The sequence below is a fragment of the Idiotropiscis lumnitzeri genome, chromosome 10 (genome assembly GCF_059441095.1).
Source record: "Idiotropiscis lumnitzeri isolate Australia: NSW breed Sydney's pygmy pipehorse chromosome 10, RoL_Ilum_1.0, whole genome shotgun sequence".
In the NCBI taxonomy this organism is placed as follows: Eukaryota; Metazoa; Chordata; class Actinopteri; order Syngnathiformes; family Syngnathidae; genus Idiotropiscis; species Idiotropiscis lumnitzeri.
In genome coordinates, this window is record NC_142400.1 from 18,598,103 (window position 1) to 18,622,188 (window position 24,086).

The 24,086-nt window shown below is 40.1% G+C and overlaps 1 protein-coding gene across 1 annotated transcript in view; it reads right to left on the bottom strand.

Annotated features, from left to right (window-relative positions):
• LOC148329577 (nuclear factor of activated T-cells, cytoplasmic 1-like) overlaps positions 1–22,485 on the bottom strand; it is a 59,682-nt gene extending 37,197 nt beyond the window's left edge. Inside the window, exons 1-7 of the mRNA XM_088306940.1 lie at positions 22,380–22,485; positions 22,110–22,265; positions 18,215–19,319; positions 16,609–16,768; positions 7,146–7,348; positions 6,190–6,362; positions 4,049–4,189 (exon numbers count right to left, since the gene is read on the bottom strand). Of these exons, the coding sequence (XP_088163066.1) occupies positions 4,049–4,189; positions 6,190–6,362; positions 7,146–7,348; positions 16,609–16,768; positions 18,215–19,319; positions 22,110–22,128 (1,801 nt within the window). The 5' untranslated portion in view covers positions 22,129–22,265; positions 22,380–22,485. The remainder of the gene's footprint in view (positions 1–4,048; positions 4,190–6,189; positions 6,363–7,145; positions 7,349–16,608; positions 16,769–18,214; positions 19,320–22,109; positions 22,266–22,379) is intronic.
• Between the last annotated feature and the right edge of the window lie 1,601 nt (positions 22,486–24,086).

Here is a 24,086-nt window from a genome sequence, read left to right on the forward strand (position 1 = left end):
AGATGGATAGTTGAATGTTGTAGTGCCACAACAAATAAAAGCATGCTTTATTCCTCAATCTTGGTAATACTTCTACATAAGACATCATTGTCAGAGTGAAAAAATACAAAATGCTTTAAATTATGTTTTTTTTCCCACTCAGAACATTGAACTGTTTCCCCAATAAGATTTTTTCTTGTCTACTTAGTTGAATAATCTTGCCACATATGATAAATTAAAATCTAAAATACAGGAAAGCTAATACAAATGACCTGTCATGCATGGATGACTGTTTTCTTAGCTTATAATTTTAATATATTTTAATGGATTGAGTTTGAATGAGGAATGGAATGAGCTTTATTATATTATCATCATATTACAGGATGGAAGGCGAGCAAAAAGAAAAATATGTGAGCATGACCATGAACAGGTTTAATGCACTGTGCATGTGATGTGTGACACTTCTGGCTTAACTTGGATGATGTGTGGGTGTTGTTTACTCAAGTAAGGCCACTCAAATAGGCTATATTGTATTTTATTTGTGCAATTCCTCAGAAATTCAATGACTGTCTTGATCACAAATGGTAGCAAAAGCAATGACTTTCAGCACTATGGTGAGGGTGTTGATTAGTGTGCAGTACAAAGGACCTGACTGTACATGCACATGCCAAATGTGTGCCTTTGAATGCTCATGGAGTTTTCCAAAGAAAAATAAATCAAACATTACAGAATAAACATGGCGTATGCAGTCATTTTTGTTGTATTGTTTTATTTTTCATTACTCAACTTAAATAGCCCTTGTGTAAAGAAGAAAAAAACACAATCAATTCAAGACTGTAAACTTTACGAAACAGTATGATTTTGATTTACCGCCACAAGACTATAAATCGTATCTAATATTGTAGTGCAACGCCATAATGCTAATAATGACAGTGGCTTTGACAAAAACGATGGTAGCCTAAAGGTTGGACAACCGACTAAGTTAATCATTGCAATCAAGCAATTTCACTTCCTCTCAATGAGACTTATGCACCAGCCAACAGGCACTGTATTTTGGCCTGCCCCTCGTGAGCAGACCATCTCCCTCAAATTTGAAGTGTCGCTTTTTCAAACGGCACGGTTCATCTGCTTGCCCAGACGTTCAATAGATTTCAGATTAGGGCTCATCAAAGGCCACTTCATAATAATCTCATCATTTCTCATTCATGGGTGTTTGTAGCTGTGTTTGTTGGGCATTTTTTTCAGCTGGGATCACATTCTCTGACTACAAGTTGCAGATTGCGCCAGAATGCTTTAAAAGTCTCTCATCGTACCTAGCTTAGATCCAAGACATTCTCTACAGGATGGGACAAAGCAGCCGCAGTATATAATAAGTGATCTATGTCAATGTTTCACAGTGGGTATAGTGTTACTTTAAAAAAAAATTTTTTACACAGGGCATGAGCAAAATTGTCGGTAAACTTGTGTTAAAAAAAAGGCAAAGCCACAACAGTAACCGAAATGCCTTGAGATAATGAACTGGAATTAGCCAAAACGAGTTTTGTCGGGCCAAAAACCTTCTGGGAAATAGTCCTTTGAACAGATGAGACATAATTGGAGCTTCTTGGCAAGTCACTTTAGCTCTGTGTTTACCCCCCAAAAAAACTTATAGAAAGAACACTGTACCTCCAGTACACTTAAACATGGCAGGTTTGCAGTTGAGTCCTGGAGTTGCTTTTCTACATTTGGCACATGGTGTCATGAATCTGTGCAGTGCACAGTACAATCTTAAAGATCTTCTGAAGCGAAAAGCCCAGAGTCGCAAAGCTTGGTTTCACTCAGGTTCTGTTGGTTCCTCCAACAGAACAATCAGAAAAACACACAGACTGGCTCAGAAAAAAAAAACATCTGACTCAACATTGACCAACTATGAGCCCTGATCTAAATCCTACTGAACATGAACAGAAAGAACTGAAGCAAGCAGTCTTCAAACTAGAGACTGTTGGACTAGTTTGCCCACAATGAAAGGGACGGCAAAAATACATGAAGAAAGGTGAAGAAGTCTAATTACTGAAAAAATGATTGGCGTGAGTACCTCAAAAGTTTGTGCAACAGAAGAAAAACTACATTTTTTTCCCAGGCTATTCTATCAGTTTGTCATGAATGTTAAACAATTCTGTTCAACCACAAAGAGAGCAATGCTACTTTTTCATTAGTACATTTTCAGCAGTTCTACAGACTTTTTTGAAAGTATTTATTTTTACATTTGACAGTTTAAGGTCTTTCTTTCTTAGAAGCAAGGACGCCCACAATTTTGTCCGTGTGCGTGTGTGAAAATGTGTTTGTAATGGGCTTTTGACTTGGGGACCCCTGGAAGTGGTGGGTCATAAAAGTTTACATAAACGCAGACTAAGTACTAGTCCGACCACCTCACTCATATTACTAGAGGACACCACAATGATGGAAATCATACAAGTCAAATCTTGATGGCAAGCTAGATGCAGGGATCCCAGTAGTGTAGAGCTCTAAACTTGTTAATGTCTTTACCCGATATTAAGGACAGGGGTAAGAAAAATAGGAGGATAAAGTGCAGGGCTGTTTGTGAAAAGAGAGACAGAAAGGAAACAGTGTAGCGGGAGGGGAAGAGAAATTGTGGTTGAAGGAAGGAAAATACATCCTATACGAGGTCAAACATCTCATATGGCATGAAGGGTTAGACAAAGGTGCTCTGGGGGAACCCCCTCTCTGACTAAGTTAAAGACAGAAAAAGGAAGAGCCCCATTTGACCAAGTTCATCCACTTCCTTTTCCTCCACCTTTGATTCACCCTTTCAGTTGTTAAACACTTCTAAGAGTATTTTTAAAATGGGCCAGTTTAGCCATGTAGGTAGGAATATGAAAAAAGTTATTAATTCATATTATGAAATGCCTTGTCTGTGAAACAAAATGTGTTTCTGTATTTTGTGTTTTAGTTTTAGAGAGCTGCTTTGCAAGAAGTTGAAAGAGGAACCAAAACATTTCAACGTGACAAGACCCTTTGTCTGAGGTGGCCCTCGGGTATTATTTATTCATTCAAGCATAAAAAACAAACTCATAATTCAAATTACTTTAATTCTGTCCACAGCAGATAAAGTTATTCTTAGAGTGATAATTTCCTATCACCGTGTTTGTCACTCTTCTGACTGAGTTATCATTGCAATTTTGAGTGGTTGTTTTCGTACTTATTCATTAATGCAAAGACAGATATAACCATATACAATCAGTACTGTAATATGAATTTAGAAGTAAAAAAAACACTTTAAATTTTTTTTTATTTGTTTTGAACTTTATCCATACAATTATATTATTATCAAATATTTTCTCAATTATACATATTCACATTTTATAGACTCTTCAGTCTTCCAAATAATGAAATCCATTAAGATATTTAATCCAGAATATACAAGTGGGGTGTAGATTTTATTTTTCACCACTTTGTAAACCAAAACACAAATTGTGAAATCTAGGCTCTAATTATGATTGTATAACCTTTTTTTTTTTTTTTTTGCTTTCAAGGTAATATTTATCTTAGGTGGTGCTTTCGATGAGTGCCCAGTCAAAATAATTCAAGGCCAGTATTGTTTTATATTTCTGCATGATACGCAAAGTTGAAAAAGGTTTTGGGTCAAAATCAATGAATTGCATCGTTGCCATAAGTCACTGGCAGACAGACGGGTAAATTGACTGGGTTGAGGAAGAAGCAGACATAAAATAAGTGAAATGTCACAAATCGTGGCATAAGACAGACTGAGACTAAGAAAGTCTTCAAACATGCCATGGGTGTGATTCATTCCTTAACTTGTGGCCAGCGCCAGTGAACTGTCAATGGAAACTTCATCAAATGTAAATATGCTTTGGTGAAAAATATAGTGGCCTAATGCACAACACATGTGGCTCGATGGCAAGTCCTGATGTATTTTGATGAGGCGAATTGAATGAGGAAGCATTGTGAAGGGAGAGGAGAAGGGGCACATTCAAAAGAGACATTAATAGAGTGAGATTTGATTTTTGAATGTAGATGTGGTAAATATGTACAGGTCACTGCGACTCACCCTGGGCCTTCTCCACGAACACCACCTTTGAGTCAGGGAGGAAATTGAGACCACTTAGCACCATCATTTTCCCTCCAGTTGCAGGGTAGCTGTCCATACTCTGCTTCTCCACCAAGGGAAGCTCCTGTGCTGATCGCTGGGCTGCAGGTGGGTAACAGGCACATACAGTATTTAAAGGTGGAAAAGTCAGATTTAAGCAAAAATAAATAAATAAATAGATAAACAAGTCATACATTTGGGGCTCTGTTTTCATGCCTAGTAAAAAATCTGCCATGAGACAAATTATAAATCTTTTCAGTCTACACAAAGTATTGGTATTTTCGCAGACGCGTGTATGTGCGTGCACCGTGGCACATTCAAGAAAGGGCAATTCAGCGCTGTTGTGGGTGGGAACAAAACCGACTTGATTCATCGGCAAATGAAGTGGCTCCTCTCATTTCATTAAAACGCTGTACGCGTGTCAAGAGGCGCAAAGTATATTCAAGGAAATGCAAGCAGATCTCCTTGGGCAGCTGAAAACGTTGGGTCGGGAGATCATAAATCTGTGAAGTGGACATTTGGATACCACCTTTTACCTGGAACGTGAATTTGTGTTTCGCCCCCATCTCGCCCACCACACTCCAAAGCTGTGCTATGATCAGGGGGATGATTTTAAACTAATAATAATAATAATAATAATAATAATAACAATAATAACTTTGAGGCTGCCTTCTAATCCTGAGTATGTGTCTGAGTGTGACCATATAATAATTATATATATATATATATATATATATATATATATATATAATTATATATATATATATATATATATATATATATATATATAATAAATACGACAATCAACAAACTTTATACACTAAATTAATCTCAGCAATGCTTCAGAGGGTTCAGTGCAAACAGTTGTCATATTTAGGAATGAAATACGACAACATCCACAAAACATTTTCACAGAGCTCAGAATCAGGCTGCCTGATAAAATTCATCAAAGTGCTAAAAATACCTGCACCAAAGCTCAGATGTGGATCCGGCAGGCTTGAAGTTTAGTCTACTTTCAACGACCAAATAGTCTCGTGCACTGGGCTCATGTCAAAGTAAACACGCTCGTTGGAATGCCCTGCATAGTGCAGAAAGAGTCCCAAACAAGCGCATCAAGGCCTGCTTGGTGACAATCATTATACTTTATATAATTAATCGATTTCTGTAATGATTGGTTGGTGATGATTTATATTTCTATATAAAATCAAATGAAATCCAAATTGCAGCTTATGAAATACAACATTTTGTTGCCTCATCTTCCTTGGAGCAAGTCTAAAATCTACTCTAATTTTTGTAACCTAATTTGCAGAAGGGCAGGAATGCCCATCAAGCGTAGCACGTCCACCAAATTCATGAAGGTGCTTAACTAGACCATTATCCTGGCACGAAAATGACGGCGTGCCTGTTTTTAGTCCAAGCGGAGACTACTTTTTGTTACCAATTGTCGGATGAGTCAGGACGAGTGAACTCCGTGTGGTGGAACGTCCTGCGAGTGGCAACAAACAGTGGCAACAAACCCAAACACATTGGATTTCCTTTCCCTGGCATGAAAATGAAGTTACTTCAGTTTTTTTTACTGCCAGCTTCATACGCTGCATACACAAATTTCATTTTTATTGTAAATCATCAAGACTAAATAGAATCACGGAGCAATAATCCTAAATTTTATTTTCATTATCACTGTCTAACTCTAACTGTCTCCCCTGTATGCTTATATGGAACATGACTGACAAAGCAAAGGAAGGAAAATACATCCTATACGAGGTCATTCATTCGAGTGCTTCATTCACCCCTGTCACAACTTGGTCTTTGTGAAAGACTGCCTTGACTAACCCATATATATATATATATATATATATATATGAAATATATATGAAATGATGGAATACATATTGAGATAGATAACATATGCCTGGCATCGCATCGCATCTATTACCTTGGCAAATTGCTTTGATGATTGAGAACTTATTGGGAGCAGATGCTCTCAAAAATGGAAGCTTAGTGTATTGGAACCATTTAATGCCATTTTTCAACTGAGCGCAAAGCCAAGAGAAATGCGTGTCATTGCGTGTGTGAGAGAGGCTTAGCATAGCAATACTTACAACACTCGATGGGGTTAGAGGAAGCTTGTAAGGACACGGTCCTGCCATTGGGCTGGTTGATGTGAACTCGGAACACCAACCTCACGCGGGTGTTTTTACGTCCAATGTCTGTTTCCCCTTTGCGAAGCTCAATGTCTGAGTTGCGCAGCTTTAGGATGCCTGCACAATCAATTCTGGGCAAAAAAAAAAAAAACACATACTAAGGAAAAATCATGGACTTTTCATCTGTGTGTTTTATGCTGACTGCAACTAAGAAAAAAATTCTGCTAAACAAAGAAAAATGAAGAGTTGAGATTTGAAACCTCAACTGTGAGCATTAAAAACAGAGTTTACCCAATGGAGAAACCGTACTTAAGTCACAATTGGAAGTCAATTAGAGCATGACCATGACTTTGTTGATCAAAGAAACATGTCACATCTTAGTTTTAAGGGTCTCATTAGATGTATTTTGTCCTACAGTATAAAAGTAGGCTTCTTACTTATTACTTACTCATAACAACAACGGGAAATTGTTACTTTATTCAAGATACTGTGTTTACAACAAATAATAGTGATTGTGCCGGCCTTTCTCTCTCAGCTATGCTATACCTATGTCATGTTAATAAGTAGAAAGACATTCCATATCTTCATCATTTTAATTCATGTTCTATGCTTCATATTGGTCAAATATTTGCAGAAATATTTGACGCTGCTTTTCTCATGGACTGTAAAACCATGTACTTACTCACCTATGAAAATATAAATCCTGCGTAGAGATAAATATTTATATGAACTTTCATTGTCTACTTGGGCATATGTCCAGTGTTTATCATCAGAAATACTGCTTTTGGAATTGAAGCAAATTTCAAGATAGAAAAAGAGAACTGTGAGTTGTTTATCTCAAATTAGGGGCTAACAGTCAAAATATGGAACATGAAATATTAATAGTGGACTTGTGAAGCACCAAGATAACTCACATAGCCCTCATGTTGTTTTCAGGAAGCAGAGGGATCTCCAGAATTTTGGTGTTGGATTGCAAAACTTCATGGCTGGCAGTGGAGACAGTTTTGCCAGTGATGCGATGGACCTGGTAAAAGGCATGTGGTCGCAGGAGGCGGTCGTCTGCGGTCCCTATAAACAGCTGGAGGGTGAGCGGCTCACTTTCCATGTAGCCATAAAGCTGGCGGGACAACAAAGGAGTCCGGTAAGAGCCAACACCAGGTTTTAAGACCTACTGTTTAAGCAAGTCCTCATTTAGTCATTCATACATACATACATAGACAGACATACATAAAAATATTGCATACGCACACACACACAGACATACATACATCGGTCAATGGCAGATAACTAACTGCCGCCAATTTAATTTCAGCAGCAAGGATCATTTTCGGACTGTCTAAGGTAATATTATATTATTTAGCCAAGTGTATAATGGCACAGAAATCTGAAGAGATATGCTGGGCAGCAAATTCTAGAAGACAACTGATACTTTATGAGGAATTTCTGACCAGACCAAAATCTGGATTTGTGCTGGAATCCAGCTGTCTTCTGAAGACCTCCCAGGATATGCTCAGTCTTTACACTTCAGTGTTTATGCAGTGTTTTAGGCAGATGTTGGGGGCTAGAGGGGGAGATAAACAATATATGTTGACTTAAGATTTCAGAAAAGTCTATTTGATACATCAAAGAGGTGTTGGATCTATTCAGTTGGCTACTTGACTGTATGGCTTCTACTGTGAATGATCATATAGTCCAAACCAAGGCTCAGCAAGCCATGGCCATCTGACAAAATCACCCTAATTGGTCAATTACCTCAGCAAACACCAGCACATCACCTCACACCAATTTTCTTTGAGCTCAGTCCGAGTGAAAACAGCAGTACTGTCGAAAGGAATAAAAGACCCTGGCTGTTTGTCTAATGGACTGAGTCACCCAACAAAATAAATACCACATGTAACCTATGACATGAGCAGATTAATGGGTTTATAATTAGTTTTGAAAAGGCATGGATAAGATCTGAGGATAAGGAAAGCGGGCACAGGACCAAAGAGGTACAGTATGTCACTTGACATTTGTGGAAATCAGTGCTTTAATGGCAACCTACTGTATGTCTTTGCATGGGAACACATTTGAGCGCAAGGTTGAAGTCGTTTTTTTTTTAAGAGACAAAGGATTTGTCTAAAAGACAGAAATTTCAAACCTGTTTTAAATAAGAAGACCGTATGAATACATTTGAGATCACGCCTTCAGGGACTTCACCTGAGGAGCAGTTTCACACAGTTTCAAAATTCTAATGTACAGTGGTGAGCGGTCAAGGCCTTCTCTACTGGCCTAACATAATCAAGAACGATATAATACTATATCCCAGTGATGTATTTTTTGGTGAGAATTTATATCCAATTAGAGTTCAGGTGGCTTGTTTTTCCCTGCAGATTTCATAGTACACCTTCTGACTGTGCAGGGTGTCTGTGCTGTGTGACAGGCCTTCTCGCAGGCCTCATGTTGAAGGTGTGAACGTGTTCTGTGATGCCATAATCACTTGTGAGAGGGCAGCACTAGGCAGAATCAGCATATCCACACTAAAATGTCAAACCCGGCGACCGTTCGAAAATCTAAACTATAATCTTGCCCATTCTTCCACAATGGCCGAAGTAGGGAAAAAGTGTGGATTTGATTGCGGATAAACGTGCAAGGCCATTTTCAAGACGGACCTGTCAGGCGAAGCTAGCTTACGTGAGCCGAGGTCAACCAACACCAAGTAGTGCTTAAGTGTGTGTCTGTATATTATTTCTCCAGCCGTGGTGTCATAAATGAGGGTGTTATGAGGGGTATTTATTCAAGTCTGACTAAGTTGGACTTCACTGAAGGCCTAGGTGTAAAACACACGGCCCGCCACTGCTAATGTATATTCCTGACTCGACTGTTGGCTTGTTTAGAATGAAACAAATCCTGCCTATATAAAATAAATATCATTTACGACTGTCAATTTGAGGTTGGTCTGTAATTGAGAATAATGAACTAAATTGATGTGGACTGTGACAAGTCAGATTTATTTTAAGTACACAATTACAAATCATATGTTGAAAAGGTTCGGCTGATGAATTATTCCACGTGTTGAAAAGTAACTCTACATCTGTACAAAACTTGATATTTTTTTTGTTTCAGATATGACGAAGATGAAAAGGGACCATAGTAAATCAAGGACTCTAAAGAGTCCCATTTCTACTGTATTTTCTTCTCCCCATCGGGGACTGAGGGTCTCTAGCAGCTGCCTCAACCTGCGAGCAAGTCACACATGAAAGTCATCAGTGTGTTAGGCCGAGGTCAGGAGCTTCTTGAAGTCTTGCCATCCCAAGGGACCACTTCATTTATGAGGTGATCTCACCACCAGACGCCTGTTATACTTTACTTATGGTGCCACCAGTAGTAATTATCTTTGCTACTTGTATTGACTCTTGAGAGCACAATTTCTGATGGCACAAATCCGACGGGTGACAGCATTGACTTTATTATTCAATATAACCAAGACAATCATGGCACAAAGCTGTTTTTTTAACATTTTGGACTTCCAACCATTACCTCAGCTGCCATGTGGCTATATGGAGAAAGGCAATAGATGGCGGGGTGGTGCAATGAGGGCTTTGGTATTAGGTGGGAGGGTGTTTCTCTATCCCCTCACTCATCTTGTGGTAGCACACAATGAAGGTGGCGTCCCCACTCGAGTCCTCGTGAGCTCATGGAGTGGAGGAAATGATTCATGAGGTCAGGTAGTCCTTGTGACATTAGCCTTCTCACCAGCCCCCTCAATCTGACTTGCAACTATTTCTTTAACATATGTGCTCTTCTGACCCTCTCCCCATGCCACCAAGCTTCCCCTTCTCGCTACACCTCAGTGATGCTCTTTCAAATATTGGAGTTGAGTGCACAACGTCTTCGTGTTAAAGAATTCTCAAAGGGGAGACTCCAAGATGGTGCTTTAAACTTTGAGTGTGGTCTATCACAATTGTGTCCCCCAAAAATGTGGAGGTTGGACCACATGGAGTTTGACCCGATGAAGGTTGCATTTTCTTTCTGCTGCTTATACTACTCCTATATATATACTAATATTTATTTAATAATTCTGAAAAGAGACTTGATTTGCAGATTTCCAACCTTTGCCTCTCTGTCAGCTAAAGTACAACCCCCACTGCAAGCAAGTGTGGCTGGCCAATTTGTCAACTGGAAACATTATGGATATGGCAGGTGATGCATTAATTGTGTAATTGGATGCAGCTGTATTGGCTGGATCAGTTCTGATGATGTGGAGGGGTGTCAAGCTGAAAGGGGAGAGGAAGGTGCACCCCTCGTGACTTCGCATCATTCATTGCCTTGTGAGCCACAGCTTTTGAAAAATCATCATAAAAAATCCATCAGTTAGTTGCTAAAACTGTTCAGTATTTGTAAGCTTTACAATTACTTCCAAGAGAATTACACATTTTCATCCTTACTGAGTGTGAATACACTATGCAGGCCTGCAGAGGCAGACTTCTTCTCCTGATTTCATCACTGCCTGGAGAACGGTCATGACTTGAAGAAGTACACGTGGCGCAGAGATTTGGGAAAGAGAAAAGAAGATCAGTAGCTGCAGCAAAATAGCCCTCCTTTGGCAGGGGAAGGGGAGGAGAAACAGAAGAGTGGATTCAGACCTTTCGTCAATATCACATCTGCCTTTCTGCCATATGCTGACAGTCTTGCAACAATCTCTTTCTGTATCCAATTTAATCTATGCTCATCACAGCTCTGTATTCTTTCTGAAGTTACTCCACCATCACAGTTTTCTACTGATTACCTAATTGATTCGAATTATATGCGATCCTTAACTATCGTGTCATGCTGAAAATTGCTCGAGATGTAATAATAATAGTAACACTATTTCAGCCATCTCCCAGAAAGAATTTAGCTCACCGCAATACAACCGCATAAAGATTTGTGAACTACTACACAACCAGTAGCCATTGCCGTTGTGTTTTTGTGAATTAATTTTTTACCCTAACCTGCAAAATGATTGAGGCTACAGGATTGGGATGTAGCCTATATTCAGTTTTGCATCAAGAGACTAAGGGCTCTATTTTGGTAGATTGATGGCCGTGTACTCGGCATAAAAACAGGCGAGACTTGATTTTTGTGTGAGTCTATGTCAGTTTTCGAAAAGCCAAGCAGTGCGTAGTCAAGCGTAGTCTGCTCGGACCTCCTTGATTCTGATGCAAATAAGGGATTCCGCAAGAATTGGCCAGGAAAAGACTACAGTGATGCAAAAAGGCACAGATGCCCCATTCGGCCAAACCCTACTTGTCTAGTCAAATATCAGCAGAAAGAAAACTCCACCCAGTCCAGCTTTTATTCCCAGGTACTATGTACCCATTTTCTTGTTGGGATATGGTCCAGAGTTACAGATGAGCTGAAGCCTACCCCAGCGGTCTTTAGGGGAAAGGTGGATGGACACACTGGCCTGATTGCCAGTTTTCACTAGGCACATATCAACAAACGTCTTGAAGTCAGTCCTCCCTCAAGCGCCTCCAACTGGTCCAAAATGCTGCTGCCCGCCTATTAACTGGAAGACGGATAACATAACCCCAATCTGGCTCCCAGTGCACTTTAGAGTTTGCTTCAAGATACTTCTGTTCGTCTTCAAGTCTTTAAATGGCCTCGCACCGGCGTACCTCTCCGAGCTCCTACACCCCTACGAACCTGCTTGCTGCCTTAGGTCTGCGGACTAAATGCTGCTGGAGGTGCCGAGGACTTAAGCGCAGCCTCAGGGGAGATTGCATCTTTTCTGTTGTCAGTCTTTCCCTATGGAATGACCTTCCTTTAAATTTTAGGCAAGCCCCCTCTCTGTCCATCTTTAAAAGTCATTTGAAGACACATTTTTATTCTTTAGCTTTTGGCTCAACATGAGACTGTCGCTGTTCTTCTGGTATCTACTCTATATGCGTTTATGTGTTTTAATTTGTCTTCTAATTTTCTTCTAATTTATATTACATCATATGGAAAGTGCTTTGTTACAGCTCCAGCTGTTGAGAAATGTGCTATAGAAATAAAGTTGAAATTGAAATTAAATGTCCTTGGTGACTTCGCCATCTAACAACACTGTGATTTTGAAAAAAGCCTTGTTGATATCAAACAAAAGGTGGCATTACATCTAGAAAAAAATTAGGCATGGCGTATTGTGTACAGTATTCAGAAAGTGAATACCGGATCCAAGGTGGGATTATATGTGCGAAAGACGGAACACATGTTTCCTTGAGGTCTTTCATGTAGCGGTGTCGGAAAAACATACTGCAAATGTGATGTGTATTACATATACGTTCTGAGGAGGGGAGATGGGTATTAAGTCACGCACATGTTAATAGGGATGATGGCCACATCCTGTTGAAATTACACCATGTCTGTTGCTGCTTTAGACTTAATAAGAGAGCGAGTGAGGTTGTGTGTATGTGTGACTGAGGAAGGCAGAAAGCCCTATAGCCCTGTCATTATCCTGCATAAACCAGCCATATGCAGGATTGTCCTGTATGTTAGGGTTAATACTCCACAGGTGTTATTGTCTTTTGTTACTAAGGGCCTGTTAAACATCTATGTGTTTGCTGATGGAATATGAGCCTGATACCTGTTGCATCATTTTCTTCAGTATTCCATTTTGTATCTGAGTTGGTTCCCAATAATCACAATGAAAACAATTCGCATTGCATTAGTTCCCCCCCTTGTTCCCTCTGGACGAAAATGCATCATTCAATGTCAGAGAGATATAGGTAAACCAGGTTGTTGGTTTTCCGAAGCACAGCTTTGAAAACCATTTTGTGGACCTTTGGCATATTTGTGGTGAAAGAACAGTTTGGCTGGAAAACCTTGATATGAGCCAGTAGATTACTGTAGAACCTCTCAATGCCGCAATGGTCGGCTGCTGTAAATAAAGTGAAAAAACAGCCACGGGTGTTGCAAAAAGTCAAAGTATCAAATTGAAGTCTGAAGAGCGAGCCCAAAATGAATTTCAAAATTTTGGGATGGTGATCAAATTGAGTTGCATTGAGACTCCAAAAAAACTGCAATTTGGCAGTGACCAATATCACAGTATAAGTACAATAAATGAAGTGTTAAGCATGCTCTCACAAAAATTGGTCTGAAATTACACCCAACGTTTTTGAATATGAACTGCACTGCGCAAATGTAACAAAGAAGCTCTCCCTCTCTCTCTCTCTCTCGCTCAAAAACGAAAGTTGTGATTTCTCACACATGCTTCCCTTGTCTACTTTAGTGTCAGACCTTATGATTGCACTTTGGAGCGCAGCAAAACATGCCCGCTTGTTTTGGGACATGTCAACAACAATAAACGAGTAGTTCAGCATTTCCTCTTGGATGTCTGTCGTTGTCTCTAGGGCACTGGACAAACACTGTATCCCTCGATGTTTTTAATCTAGCTGTTTTTTTCACCTGTCAATGATTTCCAACACACGTTACCACTCGCAGTGTGTGTGCCCATGAGCATGACTGAGCTTCAATGTAGGGTGTCCAGTTTGTGTAGGTTTAGGAAATGGTTGAAGGATGAGCAGTTCAAAAGGAGTGACATTTTCAACTCCCTCTGAGCGGGGGGGCACTGAAGCGTGGAGAGGGGAGGAGCAGTACGAAGTGACTCTTTACCACAAACATCCCCCCTGCCTCTACGGCTACCACCATGCTCAGCCAACCTCAGGGCCACCAAGGCCCTAATCAGCAGGATGCAGAGCATCTCCAGAGGCAGCCAAACCGAGGCCCAGCTGCGCTGATTCCCTCTGCCCCTTCTCATTCTTTCTCCTCTGTCTTTTGCACACACACTTCCTTGGCTGCTTCCTACACCCGTGCCCCTGTGTCATTATTGACTTATTCTCCTTGACTGCACCTCACCCATCCACCGCCTGCCACTCATGGGCACTGGGGAATATAACATGTCCTCTCCTTCATGATTACAACAACACAACTGAATACACATGAAATAAAACCGTATTAAGAATGAGACTTTGTACCTCACAGTAGTCTGAATATACTATGTCGATGTACAAGGTACAAAATGTCCATATCAAAACATGCCATTTGACATGTATTGAAAGCAAAGTTATTGTCGATAAAAAAAAATAATAAAATGAATTCACCCACATTAATTAAAAACAACTTTGACCTAAAAAATAAATAAATCAATAATTGAGCATCCATGTGTGTCTTTTATTAAGGAAATGTGTCTGCAGTTTCTATTTGGAAAGTAATCAATGAGGTTATTGTATAGCAACTTCAGTGCAATATCATAATTGACGCTTTTGAACGCTCTTGTGGCTTTAATGAGTGCAAGTAATTCTTATTGAACTTCAGCTTTTAAAAGTCTAGTTACTGCAACACTAAATAAATAATGTAAATGATATGATAATAAATGCATATAACACAAAAACTACTACCATTACTATGAAACTATTCTCTATTATCGATGATCAGGAGTCACCAACGCCATGCCTGTTCTAAAAATAGCGTTTGAGAGCAGCAAAATCCACCCATTTGTATCCATCTCAATTCAGCAGCCATTTTGACATTTGCTGTCAACGCAGTTACTCAGGTAACAACTATTCACAGTGCAGCTTGTGAATGTCACATGACCTAACTAAAAAAAGAGGTAATAAATAAGGAATAAATATTAATCAGAAAACTGTGTTTGGACTAGTGGGGCTGCATATAACTAGTTATTGAAAAAAAAAAATATATATATATATATATATATAAATAGTTCATTTCCCTCCCTTTAATAGCTCTAGGATGATTCAAAACTTTGCCTTTCTGAAATGAGATTTTATTTGTAATTCTCTAAAGCATTCTATCCTATAAAACTGGGCCGCTACATCCAATAAAGTGTCTGCTGAGTGTAAAAAAATGTGTCTTTAAATTTGAGTTGGTATTTACAAAACCCAAGGGGGAAGCTGCCAATTATCATTGACATTGAGCAGACCAGGATGTGCTGACAGCATCATCAGGTCATTGACATCATTACATCACTTACAAAGCAGCTGTGTTGCTATCAAAATCTGAGACTAAGTAGAAAAAGGGGATGGACTAACAACTTTTAAATTTGCTAAAAAAGATAACCCCTTTGGAATTTGTGATGTGTATTTGCTCATCTTTTTCCATAATAAATAGTCGTTTTAAACCTTTGAATCCACTCTTGGATCGGAAGCCTTTTTAACTGTGGTGTACAAAAATTAGCGTTGAAGCATTGTTCTTTCATGACATAACTGCTCTGCTTGATCACCACTTTGTGTAAACCAAGATGCCCACACGGTGTGATGGGGATGAAAGAAGCTCTGTGCTCTCGGTTGGCGATACTAATTTGCTCTGCAAGTGTTTGCCATGTACAACCGTGATGGTCCAGATCTATGCTAATCGAGTCAGTATGAGCCGCTTGACGCTAAGACTAACATAATCAGCAATTGATTGACACTGAATTCATTGGGGGTGTGTATATATATATATATATATATATATATATATATATATATATATATATATATATATATATATATATATATATATATACATACATTTAGGCGTTTCAAGAAGTTTTTAAAAAAAGCACGGACTAAGTGGGTTTTTGTCCGACTCTTTAAATACCGCGCGTGTGCAATTCAAATATTAACACTCGGAGCAGAATGAAATCAGGAAATGTACTGGCTCTCTCTCGTGTGCATGCTCCAGCACTCGCTGCATTCTTTGTGTTTGTGACACTAAGGAGTGTAAATAACGTTTGAAATGCATGTTTTGGTCAATGATATTTCTTAAATCTCTCTTTTATTGTTTCAGTATTTGTTATGTGCTATTGCTTATCTGTAATAATTTGCGGTTTAATGTGACATCATGAAGGATGTGTTGACAAATGACTTCCATACACTTATTACATTACATTACATACATTATTATTATGATTATTATCATTTATTCAGATTTTCTGATTTACAGTGTGGTGCAAACTGTATAACAATCCCTTACCATTTGCTTGCAATAGAGAAACATATTGTTCTCTATTATTTTCCATTTTATTTTAATGTAGGTGTAATGACATCGCACACGTAATGCTTTTGTTTACTGCATGTTTACTCATTGTTGCATTCATACAATCATACAATCTGATACCGAAGCGTGTGCTGCCCTTGTCATTAACACATCATTTTTAGCAGGTTCGGACCAAAAAATTAGCCCACTTAAAAAAAGATTTAAACTGCATATCAAGGAAAACTTTGTCACATTACTTTCTAATAACAGCCAAACCTTACGTATCCACGCTTACTTTAGGATAAAAAATAAATAATATTAATAAGTGGTCGGTTTGTCATAGCTAATGTCGCATTGAAGAACCAGTCAACCTATTAGGATGCAGTGTAGTCAACATACCTGGACAACTGGATGGCCTCCAGAAAGAGCCTTGACTGCCCCACGGCTGCCTTCCGTCTCATAGTGGGCTCTGTGGTGGGACTTTGGCTGTAACTCTATCTGTAAACTGTATGGACCGGAGCAGGATGGAAGCTGCCAGTCGAGTGCTGGCAGAGATGGGCTGCAATAACATTATACATATAACATTATCCAGTAATATTGGCCTAACTTCTGAAAAAGGTCTTAATACAAAATTATTTAAATCCAACACTGGGATCATGGTGAAAACGAGGCTGCACTTTTTTAACATTGTCAGCCTACTTTGAACACATGTGACATTTGTCTTTTTATTACCCTCTATTATATTCAAGGAAACTGTTTGAGGTTTGATATTTTCCACAGGCACCAGTTCTGTCAAAAACGTCTTCTGACCTTGCTTTAAATTGGCCTTAATTTTGGACACTTGTAATTCAAACTGTCTTAATCCTTCTCCATTTCATCATGGTCTGATCTAATCATGTATAACACCCTGAGTCTGGCTAATGATGTCTCACTCTCTTTTTTTTTTTTTTTAATTAATGAAAAAAAAATAGGGCCCAATCTGCTTCGGCTACAAGTTCATTGCGTATACTATATTATCACAAGTGGGAATAAGCACTAAGCTTTCAAGGTGGGAGGGACGACATGTCTGGGCTACAAAAACAAATCTCACACATACACACTGTCACTCAGCCCCGTTGAGTTACTGTTGATTGATTTAAATTTGATAACCAGTAAAATATAAAGTCACCCTCAACGACCAGACAAGAGAGTAAGGCAGTGGAATAGGATCAGCATCACACCCTGCATTGGACCATGATATATACCGACCTACAATTGACCTCCCTCACCATCATTGTTCTCTCATTGGAGAGTGAAGCACTTCCCATGTGATCAGTGCAGGGATATCTTAACCAAACAAACATTTAGAAGACAATGGTAAATGCAGAATCTCTGACCTGAAGGGTGGCTCATCTGAAACCAATCTCTTGCATATTGGTGGAACTTGCCCACTGTTTGTTGACCCAAAACGAACCGATTTCCCACCACAAGACTTTATCAGTCCGGTTGGAGCATGACATCACCGTGGCTACAAAATGAGATGGTCTGATGGCGCGACAGACCACAGCAGAGAGACGGCTGATTAACCCACAGACTGTTTCCACTTCAGCCGGGCATGTCACTGTTACTTCCTGTTGCTCACTATCGTAATCAAACACTTGATTTCCGGCAGGAAGGTGTGCTATTGGCATGGAAAACAACGTCTTGAAGAACGCGATTTCAATTTTTAAAACATGAACCTGCTGAAAAATATATTTGGAAGGCATTCATGCGCACATGCTGTACTGTAATTTGGGATTTAAATTGTTCTTGTGGATTTATATATATATATATTTTACCTCGAAACAGATTTTGGTGGTGGCTCAAGTGGGTATCCTCATCTGTGTATTTAAAATGTAAACGTATAGTCAACCTAGATTTTTAAAAGCCAAATCTATTTGTCTGTGATTTTTTTTATATGTATATTTGGTGCTATTGGCGTTAGACTGACTTTGACTTCTGATCTTGAGAATCATGAGGTACCTACCTGAGGTAATGCTTGGGTTTAGACCATGAGTAGGGATGCTGGGGCACCTCCAGGAACCCTCCGCAGTAGTTCTCCTTCTTCAAAACGAGGCGAGAAGGATAGTCCTCGGGGCTAATCTCCCCCTCATGAGCAAGCTCATCTCCACTCGGCTCCACCTTGAGGCTCATGGAAGGTGAATGATCTACAATCTTGCGCGTCTTGACCGGGATCCCTTCTCCCATGTCTACCACTCCATCTGTGGTCAGAGCATTGATAGCAGCCACAATTGCGGAGTTGGTGTACTGGTTGGCATTGGCGAGCCAGTTCTCATCTGTGACACGGACTCTCGGGGAGCCATGAGGGGAAGGAGTCGCAGATTGGTGGGGTGAACAGGATGTCTGGTGGTAAGGAGTGTCGTTGAAGCTGTATTTTCTCTTCCCCACTCCAGCAATGCTGGCATTGTTGCATCCGCCGCCTCCACTAAGAGAAGGAGAGTTGGGCCTGGAGTCACGCGGCTGAGCTGGCCAGCCCTCCTCAGCCACTGCTCCAATCTGAGGGGATGTGGAGGGTGAATTGTTTGGGGAAGCTGCAGGGCCGCTCGCATGCGGGCAGGACAAAAGTGAAGATGACCCTCTGGGAGATACACAGGGAGACTGCCAGGGGGAGTTCTGAAGGGAGTTGTCATAGTTGTAAAAGCCAGACTCATAAGAGGAAGCTTCAGAGTTACAGCTGCGTGAAGAAATGCTGCTCGCGGGACTGAGGCAGCTGGGATCACGGTAGCCATCTGCATTGGGCAGTGTTAGTGTCACAATGGAGTTTACACCTCTCTTGATGATGTGATCGCCACAGCTTCTTTCTTCGACTTGATCCTCTGGACACTGGCTGTAGGCAGTGATTTCAATCCGAGGGCTTTCCAGGGCTGGAGCCCCATTTGGTCTCAGGCCATGGGGTAGGTAATAACCTGCTGCTACATGGTTGTCATTTTGGAAGTTGTAGCCTGTCTGATGGCAAGCCGTAACTGACATAACCGGGCTGGACTGCAAGGTGTGGTATTGGCTAGCCAGACATGGGTTGCCCATCCCAAGTGGAAGGGAAAGGGTGACATTTGGTGTGTAGCTGAATGCATCTGAAAATAAACAAGCACATTTTCAACATGGAAGCATGTGTGCCCAACAGATTAAGATGCCCAGAAGTCATTATACTGTAGCAATAATTAACTGTGATTACATGTGCATACAGTACCCCTATACAAATCTTACCAGCGGCAGACTGACTCCTTTCTGTATTCTATGAACATCTGGAGAAGCTTAGCAATTATTTCAAAGCCGTTACTGTATATGTGGTACATCCGCAGTCCCAAGTTGCACAGCCAGCCTGTTTGCTGGATAAGTTCATTTAAGACTCTGTTTGGCACTCCTTGCTGTCAAATGTACACTACAGGAATCCATCCAGCAGCAGACTGATGGATGCTTTATTTGATTGATTGCATCACTCACTGAGTGAATTAGGCCCTCCCCTGTGGAAATCCGACAGCACTCTCGCTTCGCTCTGAGCTTGTGATTAAGTCAAAGGGAGGCTGTTGCAGCATAACACACTCGTACTCTGAGGTACAAGCGCAAGAAAGCATGCAAGATAAACAACAACAGACAACACACAGAGACCCTAAATCCGTGTAGCTTTGTCTCCTCTGCTAACCAGCTGCTGTACTATCAACAGTTGTAAATTTCACGTCTGTCGTTTATTAACATTGTCAGTGAGGATGAATGCGCAAAGAATATACACCTTTCAGTCAGTGTGCCAATCAAGGGCATTCCCCTTTGTTACATTTGTTTACTACAATGCTGTTGTGCTTTATATGTGATCTGTCACACACCACATCCTATAAGCCTTGGTCTTCAGAAAGAAAATTGTTTGTGGGAGTTTGTTTCCGAGTTGTGCATTGTGCAAGGTCACTATGCCACAAGTGTGATGGCATGCATGAAATAATAGCAGAGCCTGCAATAAGTCGAATAAATTCAGTTGTTCATTGGAAAAGGTGCACGCTCTCACTCTTAAGCAGTGATAAAGATGATACCTGCCTTTGACTTCAAGATGTGCAAACACAGTATGCTCTATTTCATGTTGATTTATCATTGTCATTTTACATAGAATAATATTCATTGTTGCCAAAAACACACTTGTATTACATTTTATGAAGAAAAAAAATGCATTTTCATTACTCACCTGTTTGAGACTGATAAACACACTGGCTGTGCTCAAACATGTAACCAAAATCAAATTCTTGCTCCTGTTGAAAACTCATCTCTACTTCCCTAAAAGTGCGTCCCAGCTTAATCTCCTCCAATGCTTTTCTTTACTGCTTCATGCTCTTCTCGAGCTCAACAGATGACATACTGTGTCTGCCCGCTCCACCCAGTGTGACACACCTCCTTACTTCAAGCCTGACTTACTTTGTTAAGAGTTGCAGCCGTTATTTTTTTTTCTCTCATTGAACACATCAGCTGCATTTGTCACACACTACTTCACCTATTGGGGTTTTTTGCGCTTCCTGTCTCATTTGATCATGTATCGGTTTCATCTTCCTGATTAACAAAAATAAATCAGCATTTAGAAATTTAAGGTACCACTACAGGGCCCACTATGTGTCTGCCACACATTCAAGTTTCACCCCAAAAAAAAAAAAAATCACACATAATGTAACCTTATTCGTATCTATCTCCTCTGCACAAATGTTACCAATTATGCCATTGGTTTTAAAGTACTCAGAGCAGAACCAAGCATGCATGCCTAAAGAATGAATATATTTATCCACAGGGATTGTGGTCTACAGTGGGATGAGACTGACGGGACCTCAGGGACAGATAGGTGGTTGCCCACAGAAGCCATCTGTATCTTCTGGAGTGAAGCGTCCCGGGTCCACATTCATTACACAGGCTGAGTGCAGTCTATGGCAAGACCCCAATAGGATGTGTGTTTTTAGCTCTGTGTGTCAGACTTGTGAAGTTGTGTGATAATAAAGCAGGCTTCGGCATACTGCTGAGGCTGTGAGTGGTTAAGCATGACTCCCTGCCAAGCAAGCTACTCGGCATCCCTAAACGGACACATCACAATTCTATGCCTCTCATGCTCTCTCACACACACGCACACACACACGCACACGCTCACAAAAAACATCTGGTACCAATTATAATACTCGAGGCCAAAATGAATAATAATAAAACCCGCACCCGTTCATCTGAAATATCAAAGATGAAATGAAATCCCAAATCCACAAAGCCAGTGACATCAGCACTGGAAACCACACAAGGCAGACGATCAACGACTTTTGGTGTACCCAATGAAATTTTGCACCATTATTCATAAATAAAAAAGGCAAAGCGACTTGCATTTTAAAACTAGGCTGACATATTTCACAAGCAGAAGCAAAGCCCAAAGTTTGTAGACACTTGATAATCCTTGACCTCAGACCTCCCTGTGCAAATAATCAACAATCATATTTCTGTGTATTTTTATTACGATCATTTGAGATCCTGTGAGGCTAAATGCAATGCAACCTGCTAAAAACTGTACAGGGAACTGCAAAACACCTGCTCAAGACATCTAATGGGACAGATGATGCCCATGCTGTTTCATAAATTTTAATAAATTCAGCGTTTAACATGGGTGAAATGCCATACCATATTCACCTTCCATTTAACATTTACACAACACAGTGCTCCCTTGCACAATAATGACATATTAATACAATACAATACAACTTTATTTTCATGATGTATACTTAAACCCAATGTGTATTCATTTGCTTGTCACTCAGACATTTTGACAAATTATATTGCAGAGATAATTTCACTATCAGTTTGCCAACTTAAGCCTGATATAAACACATTACAAGATGAGATATTGAGGAAGGTGTTACCTTCTTCTGCAGATTTCATCTTGTCGACAAAGGTGATTGAACGAGTGGAGTCCCCACTCCTTGCTGGCTGGAGCTTCAAAGCTGAATTTGGAAGAGACGCTCTTGCTGAGTATCCTGCATGCAACAAGCGGTGCGCAACTTTCTCCGGCTGCGAGTCTGCATGAGCAACGAAGAATTAAAAAAAAAAATACTGCACGCTAGATCATAAAGTCACCGGTAAAATGACGTAAAGTTAATGAATGGATTATTAACGTGGTGAGTATTGCACACCGTGTGAGTGCTGGACGAGTGAATGAGGAGGTGAGCGCTGCTCAAGAAACTTGTGGCAGAGGTGAGATATTCTGTCGTGTGCCCATTGAAAGTCTCCAAGAGTCTCCCCAGGTCGATGACGCAGCGCGGCTTTGTCAGAGGGGCAGTCTCTGGTTCTTTTAAAGCTGGAAAACACCCTCCGTTCTCCGTCAGCGCACCGCCCATCCATGACGCCAGCGACCCGGCTCCTGCAAGCTCCTGGTGGAAGCGATGATGCTTTCGACCGCAAGATCCCAAGTCGTGTGCGTGTCTGCGTTTGTGGGTGCGCGCACGCGCGTGCACGCGCCTCAATTTGCACTTTACTACAATCAACATCGCGTCATAAGCGTTTACTGCGATTGTTGTTTTGCAATGCCTTAATTCATCCATTCATTCAATTATATTGCACAGAAAATACCAGTCCATTTGCATTTATTTCCCTCACGTGGCAACGTGCGTTAGGAAATATGTTTTATTTAACAACTATGACCTTCAAAAAAGAGGTACAAAAACAAGGACTTAAAAATAATATTTTTTGGACTGTTACGGAAAAGAAAAATACAATACAAATATATTTACTGAGGCCGACACGTAATAATAATTTAAAAGAAAAAGAAACATCATGCATTGTCATTGTCATTTGTTCGAGAAAAATCTTCCTGACATTAGTTTCTGCTTTGTTCATCGTCATAAATACACAATTGTTTGCATTGACACAAAACAATTCAACCAGAAAAAAAATTAAAGTTTTATCGCACAACTGATTCAAATAACTTGAATTATGGATAAATAAAGAGGTTTGATGATCCACATCAGCAGGAAATGGGCAATGTGTTTTTCTGTGGCTCATGCAAGATTTGATCATGTTAAATTACAACTTGGGAAATATATGGTGGGTAAAGAAAGTATTCATACTTTAAATAACAAAATACAACCTTTAAATGTTCTGCTATTGCAGCCATTTGCTATATTCATTCAAATATAAAGATTCCAACAGCTTTGCATATTGATAGCTGAAAATAATGTTTTACTGTTTTATTACAAAATAAAAAGTGTAAGATCACGAGGCCATAAAAATTGAGTCCAAAGGGAAAAAAAATGAGACAAACTCGTATCCTGTGCCATTGCTTCCTTTTAGATTCTCTTCAGTTCAATCATTTTAAAAACTTCATCCCAATATGAGATCCTGAGCACCCTTGAAACGATTTTCATCCTGGATATTTCTGTATATGGCTGCATTAAAATTTTCTTCAATAGTAACAGTAAATACTCATGTCCCGGAAATTAAAAAAAAAACCTACAGCATGATGTTGACACTACTATGCCTCATAGTTGGGATTATATTGGCTAGGTGATGAATAGTACCTGTATTTCTCCAAGCATACCACTCAGAATTGCAGCCCCCCAAAAATAGTGTCATCAGACTAATGAAGTATTTCCCATGGTTTGCAAGTCTTTCAATGTTTTTATATTTTCTTGTATTTTTTTTTGGGGGGGGGGGTGTTGGTCAAAACTCTTTGAGGGCTTTTATGTGTCTTGCATTGAGGGGAAGCTTCAGTCGGGCCACTTTGCCAGCAAGCATTGACTTGTGGAGGGTTGCAGTGATCATTGACTTTCTAGACCAGGGGTGGGCAAACATTTTGATTGGCGGGCCACAATGGGTCCTAAAATTTGACAGAGGGGCCAGAC